Consider the following 14,318-nt stretch of genomic DNA (forward strand, 5'->3'; position numbering starts at 1 on the left):
ATAGGTTAACTATACTGCTATTAATCTCAGGTTTACTTTTTAAAATGTATACATTTTTTCCACCTTCTCAAGTCTTGAGACTACAGAGTAAACCTTAAGTACCTCTATAGTGCACTAGCTCTGGGTCACATACGTGAGCTAAAGAACCTTGCTAAAATCTCCTTTGGGAAGCTCTGTTCTTTTAAAAGGAGTCTTGTAGAACATAATTGCAGTCTAGTTTCCTGGCTTTCAAAAGGCCTTATCAACCATCTCTGTCTTCTGGGAACTTGACATGATGCTGTAATTGAATCAAACAGATTCTTAATTAGCTAGATTCTTTTCAGTATGATTAAGTTCTTGGAAAATACTATTTTACTTTCTCTGTATGCCAGTCTTTTGTGTAAAAACAAAGCAACATAAAATTGCTCCCACCCAAATCTCAGTGTTCCTGGGACAAGACTGTCCCATACCCTGAAAGCAGCAGTATGTTACAGGTGTTGTGAACTACCAAAGAGTTTATACTTAGATTATAAATCCCTTGAGATCATGATCACTGTGTCCCATTTGTTCTGTACAGTGTGTATGACACATGCTGTTGGTGCTTAACAAATGGTTATTTGAAACAACAGAGGGAAAATTGTAAAATGTGACTACTGTTACTCACATTTTAACTTTAATTTACTTGATATTGAAAGTATATTCATGGGGCAGGACTCCCTTCTGCCCTTCAGTTCTCTATTTTGTAGTTATTAATTTTATTAATAAAATTGGTAAATCTCTTCTTCCACCTAATTCTGTATATAGTTGGGTTTGTGGGACCTTTGAACAATAAAATCAACATGATAATTATCTCATTATTCTGTATATACTATTCCCTCCTCCCAAAACTTGTCCTTAAAGACAATGCATTACACGTTGAACCAAATCTAGATACCAGTGAAAATAATGGTGCAGGATTAGCCCCCAAAACACTTCTTGGGAACTCTGAGCTTCACATATTATTCTGAGCTACGTTTTACAAAAGGTATCTATGTATGATAGATTTAAATTGGGATACCGAATACAGATAACTTAATGGATCTGATGTTGGACTTGACTTTAGGATGATAGGGCTATTCAGTACTTGCACATATTGGAGAATAATATTTGATAAAAACAGACAAATTATTTTTGCAATAACTACATTTATTCTTAATTTAATACTTTGACAGAATGCAATTGTACCTTGTTTTTTATGTACTGTATATCACAGCAATATTATGCGTAGTAATGTTGTGTGGCTAATGTGCTTTTTTTAAAGGAAATTGTTTAGGCTATTAAATCAGAACTACTTAAAAATCACATTCTAACAGAAGAATGACTCTTGAACACAGGGTTAAATTATCTCCTGGCACAGTGCCACTGAAGTCAAGGAAGTAATGGGAGCAGAGAATTTGGCTTATCTCTAATTTTAAAAAATGCATCACTTAGTTGATCCAAAAAACACCACTTTTTGGTGCTGTCTGCATTTTGTGCATTCAGCGCTTTCAGCTCCTCATTCTGATTTCTTGCCCTGTCCTGATCGGGCTAAAGGCGTAACTGCAGCAAATTTCCAGCAAAAGTTTTTTCAGCGGGGAAAAAAAATTATGTGCAGCACATGAATTATGTGCATGCGCGCAGTGATGCAGAATCCCCCCAGGAGTAAATATTGGTGGAGAAGCCTTATTTTTAGACTGCTAGGTTTGAAAATATTAGACTACGTGTATAAAAATAATTCATAAAATCTTTATTAATGGTATTGCAAGTTTAAATAACTTCATTTTTTGCTGACACAATGTTAGCTTCTGGTGCTGCAGACACTTACGCACATGCATAACTAGAAGCAGATAAGTAGTCCCATATAAGTCAATGAAACTGTTCATGTGAGTAAAGTTATGTGCCTGTTGAAGTGTTTGCAGGATCAGGACCTGAATTTATTTTTTTTCATCTCTGGCAGTTTTGTAAAATTCAAATAAGATACCATAGCAGTATTGACATGTTTCGGGGGTTGGGAATATAGGAATTTTGTTCCTTATTAATTTTAATCTAAAATTGCAATAGCATAGATTTTCAAAGTAGTTTTACAAAGCCTCAACCTAGTTTAAATTACAATTTAGATCACTCCATTAAAAAAACCCATGGATTTAAATTGGCTTGATTTAAATCACTCCATGCTGACTTGATCACATTAATTACTTGGAATTTTCTGAGCAGATAGAGAATCTTCTAAGGGTCCATGTCTGAATTTTAAAAACCCCTCTAATTCCATATAGTAAATTTGAAGAATGTCTCCTGTGAAACCATCTTGTCTGATTAGCAGTTGGGGAAAATTAAAACCTGTTCAGTATAATTGGTGTTCTATGGAGAAAGTGTGTTTCATGTGCCAGAACCTCTTTCCCCTAAGGCTATTTTGTTTATTTGTCTATTATTTTTTTTTTTTTTGCCATCCCTTTCAGTTTGTATTTCCTTTATTTTGTTTTTCAGTTAGGGCTGTTATTATGGCTTTGCCACAAATCCAGAGTAAGGGGCAGCACATAGTTGTGCTGATCCAGGAACAAACTCTGAGTCACAATCTGATCTCCCATTCCCCACTTGATCTGAGTGGGAAGTAATTTATGCCAACCCTATAAATGACACAGATTACTTCCCCTTCTATGTTGGTTCAGCTGTGCTGGCTAGAGCATTGGGCAGATAAAGTCCAAAGTTCTGCCCACTCTTGCTGCTATGGCGATACAGATAGATCATGTAGGAGAGTAATGGACACTTTACACCTCCTTGCTCCTCTGAATGGACATGTTACTAGGATGATGATTGTACACCTTGAGATTTTTTTTCTTGTCTATCTTTCCTTTCTTCCTTCTTTGTCTCTTACTTTGCTTCCTTCTTTCCTCTGTTTTTCTTTTATTGCTTTTTTCCAACCAGTCCTCTTTTCCCCTTCCACTTTCCCCTTATTTTTAAATGTTAGATTTTCAAAATCTGCTGTATATATTATATGTTGTAAGGTCCCTTTATAATATGACATTACGAACCCTTTTTTCCCCCCACATAAAGCATCATGAACAAAATGTAGCAATCTACCCAAATCAAATTCAAATACAGACCCTTAAGGAAAAGACCCCTCTGTTTTTTAAGCAGCTTCTAAATGTTTCTTTTTAATTTACTGCAGTTGTCATTTGCTAAAGGAAGGTGCTGCTTCCTTGAGTGCTGATTGCAAAGTTACCATGGAGCTATTTCGCCTTTGGTTATTTTTTTAAGGCAAAGATAATGATGACGACTGAATGTGATTTTGATCATTCATGAGGTACCATGTACCGGATATTTAAAGCAAGACAAAATGAAATTAATCAAATTATTTGTACAGTGCTTCAATAATAGGAGTTTATTCAGTTGCTAAATTACTAAGGTATAAAGTACATGGCTATCTATGATCATTTCCTGATTCCTACTATCAGATGAGCTGTATCCACACTACAGAAGACACATTTGTTGTTTCATATTATGAAAGCGGTAATTTGGTGATTACCTGGGAAGTTCTCTTATTGTTTAGGATGTTGGCTCTGGAGTGGTTGTAACCTTTGATAGGTAGGGAACTGGCAAAAGTGTTCTATGCTGAAGCTTTCAGTAATGTCAGAATTTGTTATCCCTGACAGTTTGATATTGGTATTGGAGTGTGCATGCTGTACAGATTGATGTTTAACTAAATTATGCTCAAATGTTAAAATTTTCATGATGTTAAGCATATAGTGTGTGTATTATATATGCAGGGCCGGTTCCAGGCACCAGCGTTCCAAGCAAGTGCTTGGGGCGGCAGTTAGAAAGGGTCAGCAGTTCCCCTGGCTGCGGCGGCAATTCGGCGGCAGCTTCTCTGTTCCGGCCGCCGCGGCGGCAATTTGGCGGCAGCTTCTTCCCTTTGCTGGTCACGGCGGCAGTTTTTTTCACTGCTTGGGGCCGCAAAAACTGTAGAGCCGGCCCTGTATATATGTGAAAGTTTTATAATGTGCATGCGTTTCTCTCATCATCAATATTCTTGAGTGTTACATTCATTCTTCTACAGGATAGTAAACTCTTAAAAAAACCCTCTCCAAGCATATTGTAAAATTGCTTCAAAAGAATCTCTCAATATGCGCCATGTATCTAGAATCAGTTCAGAATTTTAATAAATAACCTGCCAGTTCAGTAATTTTCCCGAGTGAAAATGCTGCAGCAACATTTGGCTTAAATTTATTCCACTTCAGCTAAAAGGGCATATTTCAAGGGAGGAAATCAGAAGGGACATAATTTTTTTTTAAACAGTGAAAGCATGTCCCTATGACCGTGCCTATTATAGCTAATATTTCTCTGGTCAGGCTGCAAATGATTTTGAATTGCTTGAGGCAGGAACTCATGCAGATGCAGATCCTGAACTGCGCATGTGAAATCATACATCTGGATAATAGCCAGAATGTGCTCTGCCATGTCTCCTATAAATTATGTATAAGGTTTGCAGTGAAGCAATGCCTAGGTTTTATTGTATTGAATTTCACTGCCTACCTCTTAGACCATGTCTTTAAAAATCAATGAGCATCATTTCACTCTTCTGTCCTATTCTTAGTGTATAATAAATACAGTTTTTAGAAAACGAATCAGCCCTGCTAATGGTACTCAAAAATGTTGCTACAAATGAGGCAGGCAGCAGAGATGTAAATTCCAAATTGCCTCATAGAAGCAACATTCTGTAATCAGATTATTAACTAAAGGCCATAGGTGCAACCAACACACAAATGATTGGTTATATCATCATTCATTATCACAATATCATTAATAAAGACTAATCACAGATTTTAAAATATGTCTTGCTGATAATTGCAATGAAGGCAAAGAAAAACTAATGATTTTCACCTTACCGTTTTATCTTTTAAATGAATCAAAGGTATCTAAATTGCTATGTAAGAGGAATAGACTATTTGGATTAGATTACCATGTGAATATATGCACAGGTCTTTTAGCCTGCAAAGTCTTGATTGAAATCCAGTATAGAAGGAAATGGCTCTTAGTTATGAGATCTTGGGTGACAGCATTTCAGCATTCTAACACAACTGTCTTCTTTATTGCATCCCACAAAACATATCTGGACAAAGTAAAAGTAAAAGCAAGATCTTTTTTTTTTTCAAAGTAAAAGCAAAATCTTTTTAAAATGGTTGTAATAGAGACTTAATGTCTCACACAAATCATGCTAAATATAAACCTTAAGGAAAAATGTTGAGAGGCTAACTGGTTGATGGCATTACTCTAACTTCAATACCCAGAAAGACACTGAAAAAAATTATTGAACAATCAATTTGTTCAAACCTGGAGGATAAGAAGATAAGTAATAGCCAGCAAGGATTTGTCAAGAATAAATCATGCCAAACCAACCTAATTTCCCTCTTTGAAAGGATAACTGGCCTAGTTGATGGAGGGAAGAAGCAGCTATGAGTTATCTGGACTTTAGTAAGGCTTTTGACACTGTCCTGCATGACATTTCTAAAGCAAACTAGGGAAATACGGTCTAGATGAAATTACTGTAAGGGGGGTGTTAGAAGAAGGAGCAGGTTGACCCAGAGGCGGATATGAGTACAGGCTTCTTTGTTGCGATATTTGTTCCCCTGGACCCAATTGTCCAGTAAGCCCTGGATTAATTACAGCACACTCTCTTTTTATTTAAGTTAGTATGTAAACGCCTACATCCAGTATAACACCCCAAAACCCCTTATTAAGTAATAGAAACACCAGTACTATGATTATACCCACCCCTATTGACTGATTACAGCATTATGCATATTATACACATTTTTACCTTGAACATTCATTTTTTTGCAGTGATTGTTGCTACAAATTCCCTTAATCAGCAATTCTCAGGAGAGGGAGGAAGGGGCCATGAGCAGTTCTCGTTTATGTAGCTGGGAAAGGACGGGAGGAGGAAATAACACTTCTTTACCCAAAGGTATCCTTTAGATCCCCACATTTTTATGCAGCCGCAACACTTATTAATTCTTAACAAGGAGAAGGGAGGGGAAAGGGATAACACTTTATCTATTAAGTGAAGGAATAGTGCATGCCTGTGCCTACACCCTGATAACATGCCAGCAAACCAGCAGTTTTCTATGTCTGTTAGTTAACCCTAACATATCCCAACACTCCCCCACTCTCTTCAAAGAAAGGCCCAGGCACCGCTCCTTCTTGCACACTGAATGGCGGGGCATTCAGGCTGAAGGCCCTGGCTCCAGCTAGCCAGATACCTTGGTCCACTGATCATGCTATGAGGAGAGAGAGAAGGCAGGTCATAAAAAGGGGTAAGCCACTGAATTTACAAATATGGCCTTTGGGGAGAGGCTAAGGCAGCACATAAATTTAAACACTCCATAAATATGATTAATGTTACAATTAATAGGAATAACATTCCTACAACATGAGTAATACGACCAAGAAGTGAATGAGTGTCCATTAGGTCTGTTCAAAGGGCACAGGCAACATTAGTCCAAGCACAATTAGCAGGCAATTTAGTAGCCAATTGGAAAGGCATTAATTCCTCGAAGGGCCTCCTGGGCTGCCAACACCTGCGTTCAGCGTTGCTTGGCCTGGAGTTGCCCCTGGAGTGTTCAGGTGCTCTTGTCCATATCATGAGTCCATTGAATATTTACAGAGAAATGTGATGCTGTCCAAACCAGCCTGACCACTTGGCATGGAATTGGGTAATGCACTGGTTCGATTGTCCACAGCACTGGGTTCCACAGATCCATTCATGCACCAAACTCCCAATGGCAGCATGTAGATGTGTGTAATTGTGCCAGATGCTGGTGCACTTGTACTTCCAAGTGTTATATTACAAAATTATGCATACTTTTAGCAGAACATTTCATACCCCATATACATTACACCCAATTGTTCACCCCTGGCACAGGCCATTGGGTCTGCTTCTGTATGGCCATTGGGGAGGGGCACATTTAATTTTTTTTTTTTGGATAAACAATTACTTAATTTAATTATTGTCCATTTTACACCATTCCATTTTTCCTATTTATTCCACAGTGGTTCCCAGTGAGCTTCTCCCTTTCTTATTATTTCCATAAGGCTTATGGGGACCACCTTAATTGCCATCTCATTCCAAGGTACCACTGCAACTATTACCCAGGTGTTAGCCCCTTAGCTGAGCATTTTGCATTTCCATACACACTTTCTATTCCCAAGTTAGCCTTTTGAAGCCGTCCCCCACCCATGTCACAAGGTTCCCTATTTGTTGAGTTAACCGCAGGTTCACTTTTGCCGCTCTTTTCCATTCCATTGCAACGGCAGATAGTTGCTGTGCCGGTGGTTCATTGATTTGTTGTTGAAGTTTTACATTTTGGCTTATTAATTACTTAGTTATTCAACGGTCCCCCAGATTCCATACACTCAACCCTGTGCTTCCTACTGCCTATAGAGCCCTTCTGCAGTGACAATTCCATATATATTCCCTTACCCACTAATTAAATTGTTGCTTCAACCCTTCTGTGTATGTGCTGCAGTTGGGGTCTACCAGGTCCACCCACCATTCTGTGGAGTGTACCACTCATCCATGTAATGGACTGAAAGGACACATTGATGAGCTCTGGTTGCACCCACTCCTATAGTGGCTTCCACGTGTTCGCCCATAAGGAAGAATTTCCAGCTGCAGGCTGCGGCCAGCTTAAATCAGGATCCTTTAGCTTGGCATCCATATTACCTGTAGGGATACATTCTGCAAAGCAGTTAAACTGTCATATTCCCAACGTTCCAGGGGAGACTTCATGCTCAGTCTGGTATGTACATAATTGCAAGCCTAAGGATTATTCTTTATGGAGGTAACATTATGATTACACATGGTAACACTACATCCCAATTGTGGAACCCCATAACCCAAACACCCCAGGAGACCAGAGGGTTATATGTTTTTGGGGCCCTCCGTGACAAACAACACGTCCAGATGACTGTGTTTCCCACTGTCATTTATTATGACATATTCTAAGGAGTACTATGCAATATTTCCTGATAAATTTGATATTCTCCACCGGGTTAGGATCCCCACTTCAATTCATACACTACATACCAACATTGCCAAATTCCCATGGGGGATTAGTAGTAGTTTTCCACTGGTAAATCCTTAAAGTTCTCCTTTGCTTCATTACCGCCACCTAGGGGTGTAACTGTTCACGTGTTTCCTTTTTTTGCTGTTTTACATCGCGGGATCTGGGCAGGGTTTACAATAGTGACAATTGTGATTAGCAACAATGATTGTTCCATTCCAGGCCAGGGAATCCTTGGTTTCCCCTTTGTAGGTCCACCTGTAATATGCATGTAACAATTTATACATTTTCCTTTTTAACCCCCATTCTGTGCCTTTTTATTTGCGTGTAATAAACCCATTTCCATTCTCCATTTTTTGTTTTTTAATATCAGCAGGCTGGGCTTCAACTGGTCAAAGACTGGGTAAGGAGCCCTTCATTTAGGAGCTGGGAATGGATGGTATTCTACTGGAATGCGGTACATCACTTGATTCCCCCCGTTGGGCCAGACCGTGCTTTTCAGGCAGATTATACCATGCACTAATCTTTGCTGCTATATGCATTAATTTTCCTTGTACCATATTCACCAAAATAATAGTAATAACAAGACAAGCAACACAAAACACACAACGCAATCTTCATTGCGACAGTAGACCCGTGGTGTTCTGGGTTGTTCTTCCACTGGTGCCAGCTTGCCCACAGTATCTGAAAAACAAAATAAACATTTCCCAGCCCCTTGGTGGGGACAGATTATTGCTTAAAAGTACCCCTTTCTTTTTACAATTATTTTTGCTGACTTCAGGAAAACAGAAGAATTACCTTAATACCTTTTTGTTTTATTTTATAGGCAGGCTACGGTTTTACCCTTAAAGGGAAAGGGTGAATTATTCCACTGTTCATTTATGAAATTCATGAGGTTGTGTACCTCAGTTTCCCCTTTTGTACAACAGACCAGGTTTATTTATTATTTGCAGCTTCTTTGTGCTGCCATTTGTGGGCAGTTCTTTTCTTCCCCTATTAGCTAGGTGATTTGCATTTACACAGACACTGTCTGGCTTGCTTTTGGATTCAAAGCTATTAGCAGGTCAGAGGCTCTGTCTTAAAAGGGACACAATTAATTTCCACCAGTGTTTTGATTACTTTTCACTTTTAACTTCTGCTTTCAAAACACACAGCCACCTGAAAAAGAAAAAAACCAACCTAGTGTGGCTCCTTTTGGAGCCCTAATAGGATTTTAATTACGTAGCGTGTTTTGTTTGCATTTTACCCCTTCTACAATATACACTGCACATATTTTGGGAAAATGCACACCCCCCTCCGCTATTCAACTCTACATTATATTAGCCACATCAATTTTTACACCAGGGGTAACTGCCTCCCGCGTGCTCACAGAGCTCTCATGCACGCCCACCAAAGCGACAGTCTGATCACCCAGAGCCACCCCAAGGCTCAGTGTTTCTAACATTGCTCCCTTATACATTTCACGCTTGCCTTTCCTTCAGAGGTACAGTGTTTTTTAATTTTTTGTTTTTCTTCTGCAGTTTTTAGCTGCTATTTATTACCAAAAAGATCCAGAATCTCTCCCCATTCTTCCAGTTCTGGCTGCCCCAGCTAGGAACACATTTTTTGGTTCTTATTTAAAAAGATATTATACTTTTATAAAAACCATGGAAGTATCCAAAGGCTTAAATGCTAAATACCAAAGCCACATTACACTATCTGCTCATGTCTAGCACAAGAGTCTATCAGTGTTGCAACTTTGAATGAGAGATTGAAATGGAATTTTAGTATCATTGGGTTTTTTTAAATTTAAAAAATAAAACCAAACCAATTTATTTTAAACCTACAAAAAGGATTTTATAAACCATGAATGCTGGTTTAGGTCCTTAAAACATTACATAGTTATACAAAAAGATTCACACACAAAAATTCTTTTTTGCTTAACGCCGCTTGCACTGCTTTTATTATGTTTTATATAACTCTTACATTCCATCTTGTACAACTAGAGACAGTCCAGTTAAGTGCCAACAGAAACACCTTACATTTTTTTTAGTGACTTTGATTAACTCGTCTAATAGTCCAATAAGATAGATCAGAGAATCTGGCTGATTGCTGCCTGCAGCAGTCCTTTACAGACCATTTCTGTGGGAAAAGGGTCCATTTCCCCTTAGAATACCTGTAAAGGCTCCTGGGGACAAAAACAGAGTAGTGGTAGTAGCCACTTGACCCCCCTGGATAATTTGATTAACTACCAGGATTTTACCCAATGTGACTGTACTGAGTTGCACATATATTTACCTTTACATAACAGGGTTTTATTTGTAAACCGAACATTTTTTTTATAACACCACAATTGTTACTTTTTAACATTTTTACAACTCCCAACGATTTATTTTCCTTTAAGCTTCCCCCAAACTTTATAGTATTAATTTTTACAAAGCTAAGTGCAACTATTCTTTCAATTATACTTTAAATAATTCACTTGTGGATTTAATGTTTTAAGGTGATATATTTTGCTTGTAACAACATAGCCACCCAGTACAATCTCTGCAACACAGCTGCCCTGCCCTGTGCTTCCTTTACCTTGGGGTTATTTAAAAAGGCGTAAAACATTTGTTTCTATGGTCACCCGTGGACTTTTTACTTACAATTTTTTAATGAAATGCAGCAGACTTCCGTCGTGCTTTGTCCAAACAAACTTTTCACTAAGTATCTAAAGTACCGTCTATTAAAACTTCAGAAAACCAAAAGTGTGGGGGGGGGGGGGGGAGGGCAGAAAGAGAGAGAGAGGGAGAGAAATGGGGGCCGGGGAACAAGAAGTTTGCTTTAAGGCGTCTACTTGACCCTTGAGGGTCAGGTTCTTTGACTTAAGACGATTAAAATCGTCCATAGATTTTCAGCTATTCTGACTGGCAGCACACTGTGATGATTTACCATGTTCTGTTCCTCAGCAATTTGCTGCAGAGTTTCCACTTCGCTTCTAAGATGGGTAACCTCCTCCCATAAACCTGACAGACTCTCACAGAGACCCTGTAACAAAACAGCCTTTTTCTTATCCTGGGAGCACCTGGATGCCAGGGCAGCTTCCACCCACCCCTGGATGGCTGGCCTATCCTGACAATCCCTGGAGGGAGCCACATAAGGACCCCCCCGCCCCACGATCTTCCCAACAGTTTATTAATAAACTCCTTAACCGGGGTTGCAGTAAAGGGCCCATTCAAGTTCAACTTACTCATTGAATCCATGGTGAGACTGGTGGTCAGGCACGACTCTCCCCTGGGATCCTGTTGTGATGCCAGAGGTTAGAAGAAAAAGGAGCAGGTTGACCCAGAGGCGGATATGAGTACAGGCTTCTTTATTGTGGTATTTGTTCCCCTGGACGCAATTGTCCAGTAAGCCCTGGATTAGTTACAGCACACTCTTTTTATTTAAGTTAGTATGTAAACGCCTACATCCGCTACAACACCCCAAAACCCCTTATTAAGTAATAGAAATTCCCATACTATGATTATACCCACCCCTATTGACTGATTACAGCATTATGCATATTATGCACACGTCTTTACCTTGGAAATACATTTCTTTGCAGTAATTTGTTGCTACAAATTCCCTTAATCTGCAGTTCTCAGGGGCAGGAGGAATGGGCCATGACCCAGGGCTCGCTTATGTAGTTGGGAAAGGAAGGGAGGAGGAGATAACACTTCTTTACCCAAAAGGTATTCTTTAGATCCCCACATTTCTTATGCAGCTGCAACACTTACCACTTCTTAACGAGGAGAAGGGAGGGGAAAGGGATAACACTTTCACTATTAAGTGAAGGAATAGTGCATGCCTGTGCCTACTTCCTGATACCATGCCAGCACACCAGCAGTTTTCCAGGTCTATTAGTTAACCCTAACATATCCCAACAGGGGGTGCACAACTGGTTGAAAAACCATACTAAGAATAATTATTAATGATTCACTGTCAAACTGGGAGGTCATAGCAAGTGGGATCCCACAGGAGTCTGTCTTGGGTCTGGTACTATTCAAAATTTTAATTAATGACTTGGATGATGGAGTGAAGAGTATGCCTATAAAATTTGAGGATGTCACCAAGCTCAGAGCTGTTGCTAGCACTTTGGAGGAGAGTATTAGAATTCAGAATGATCTTGATAAATTGGAGAATTGGTCTGAAATCAACAAGATGAAATTCAATAAAGACAAAGGCAAAGTACTGCACTTAGGAAGAAAAAAAATCAAATGCACAAATACAAAATAGGAAATAACTGGCTATGTAGCAGTACTGCATACTTTAATCAGCACTGGTGAGGCCTCAGCTGGAGTATTGTGTCCAGTTTTGGGCATCACACTTTAAGAAAGATATGCATAAATTGGAGAGATTCCAGGGGAGAACAGCTGAAGTGATAAAAAGGTTTAGAAAATATGACTTATGAGGAAAGATTGAAAGAATTGGGCATGTTTAGTCTAGAGAAGAGAAGGCTGGGGGTGGGGTGGGGCTGAAAGCAGTTTTCAAATATGTAAAAGTGGAAGCTGATCAGTTGATTATCTGATCAGCTAAGTATAGGAGAAGTAATTGCCCTAATTTGCAGCATAGAAGATTCAGGGTAGATACTAAGAGAAACTGTCTAACTATAGGTAACCTGTTCCAATGCTTAACTATCCTTAAAGAGGTTGTGGAATCTCTGTCAATGAAGGATTTTAAAAACAGGCTAGACAAATACTTGCCAAGTATGGTCTAGTTCTACTTAATCCTTCCTCAGCACAGGGGATGGACTAGATGACCTCTCAAGGTCCCTTCCAGCATTATACTTCTATGATTCTGTGAATTTCAAGACATTTCCAGGATTCTCAGAAATGGGGAGCATTTTGATCAAAATGTTATGTACATTGTCTATAAAAATGAATACATTTAATATATTAAAGAGAAGTGTAATGAAGTGTGTATCCTGTCGTCTTATAACAGAGACATGAGAGACTGGGAAATGGGACAGTATTTCAATGCAGGCTTTCACTTCTAGGTTAGCAATTTAAGTGTGAATGAACAAGTGGTGACTGAATATGTGAAAATGTGAAATGAATTGGTAGTCTCAATTCAGTACTTGTTTGGTGTTGGAGAGATGGACACCAGTAAACTGGTATTAATTATTAGTCTCAGTAGAGAGTCCAGGGATTGGGAGGAGAACAACCTTGCCATATCTAGGTGATCCATACAAAGCTGGTTTGAAGCATACTGGCAGGACATTATGAGTAGAGCCTTGCACTGATAAAAAAATTGTATCTGCATCCGATCTGTGGTCCGCAAACGTGATCCACGGGTATCTGCAGGTTTGAGGGTTCTAGATATAAAATTTGGAACCACATCCATCCACAATCCACAAACATGGTCCGCCGATATCCACATCCATGGGATATAAAATGGATATCTGCAGATTTGCAGGTCTCTAAGTATGAGAAAGGTTGACCTGCTGCTGCCTTGGCTCCAGCTGTCCTTTAGATAATTAGAAGGCCTAATTTTCCACTGCTACACTGATCCAGCATCTTTAACAAACATTACTTAAACTAAAAATTATTGCTGGTATAATTTAATTCAGTTTCTTCTTTAAATAAATTTTCAGGAACAAAAATGCAAAAGTTTTAAAGTTGTGATCTCTTTTGGGGAATAAAAATTACTTGAGTGACATTTTAAGGTGATGCTTTCTAGAAACAGTCACTGTTGCAATAGTCTAAAATGGTTTGTTACAAAAGGTTCTCTAGTCTGATTTCTATAGTAACTTTAGCAGTGTATTTTCAGTATTATTTTAACAAATGTCTTGTTTTCTGTGTGATATTGTAGGTTTTGTGGTTTAATTCCTATTCTTCTGAAGTATGGGATCCACTTACTCGAGATTAATTTAGGATACTGCCTGCATCACAAAAAGTTTTATTGGTTTCGGCACTTCTTGAAGGTGGGCTGCCCAATGCCTTCTGGGGAACGCTTACTGGAGTTTACAAAATATGCCGTTAAAGCGCAGGAACAGAACAAAGAATGGCTACCATATCTATTGTTGGCTGGATTTAATCCACTGAATTTGTTGTGCAGACTGTGGTAAGAAAGATAATACTGCCTTGTATTTTCGATGTTGTGTACTAAATACTGATCTCCGAATTCATGACTAACATAGTTTAACAAATGCTTTCACTGAGCAGCACATCGTAACCAGTGCTTACAGTGTGCCAGGTGACAATGGGTTTCAGACCCAGGAAATAAAATATCTAATCAGCAAGCGAGATTGCTGAAGGG

General features: G+C 38.9%; 1 protein-coding gene across 1 annotated transcript in view; it reads left to right on the plus strand.

The window, feature by feature from the left end:
- The window catches only part of ASB3 (ankyrin repeat and SOCS box containing 3), a 126,797-nt gene that overhangs the window by 94,695 nt on the left and 17,784 nt on the right, over nt 1–14,318 (plus strand). The window contains 1 exon segment of the mRNA XM_074949404.1: nt 13,872–14,123. Within this exon segment, the coding sequence (XP_074805505.1) occupies nt 13,872–14,123 (252 nt within the window).

The sequence above is a fragment of the Natator depressus genome, chromosome 3 (genome assembly GCF_965152275.1).
Source record: "Natator depressus isolate rNatDep1 chromosome 3, rNatDep2.hap1, whole genome shotgun sequence".
Classification (NCBI taxonomy): Eukaryota; Metazoa; Chordata; order Testudines; family Cheloniidae; genus Natator; species Natator depressus.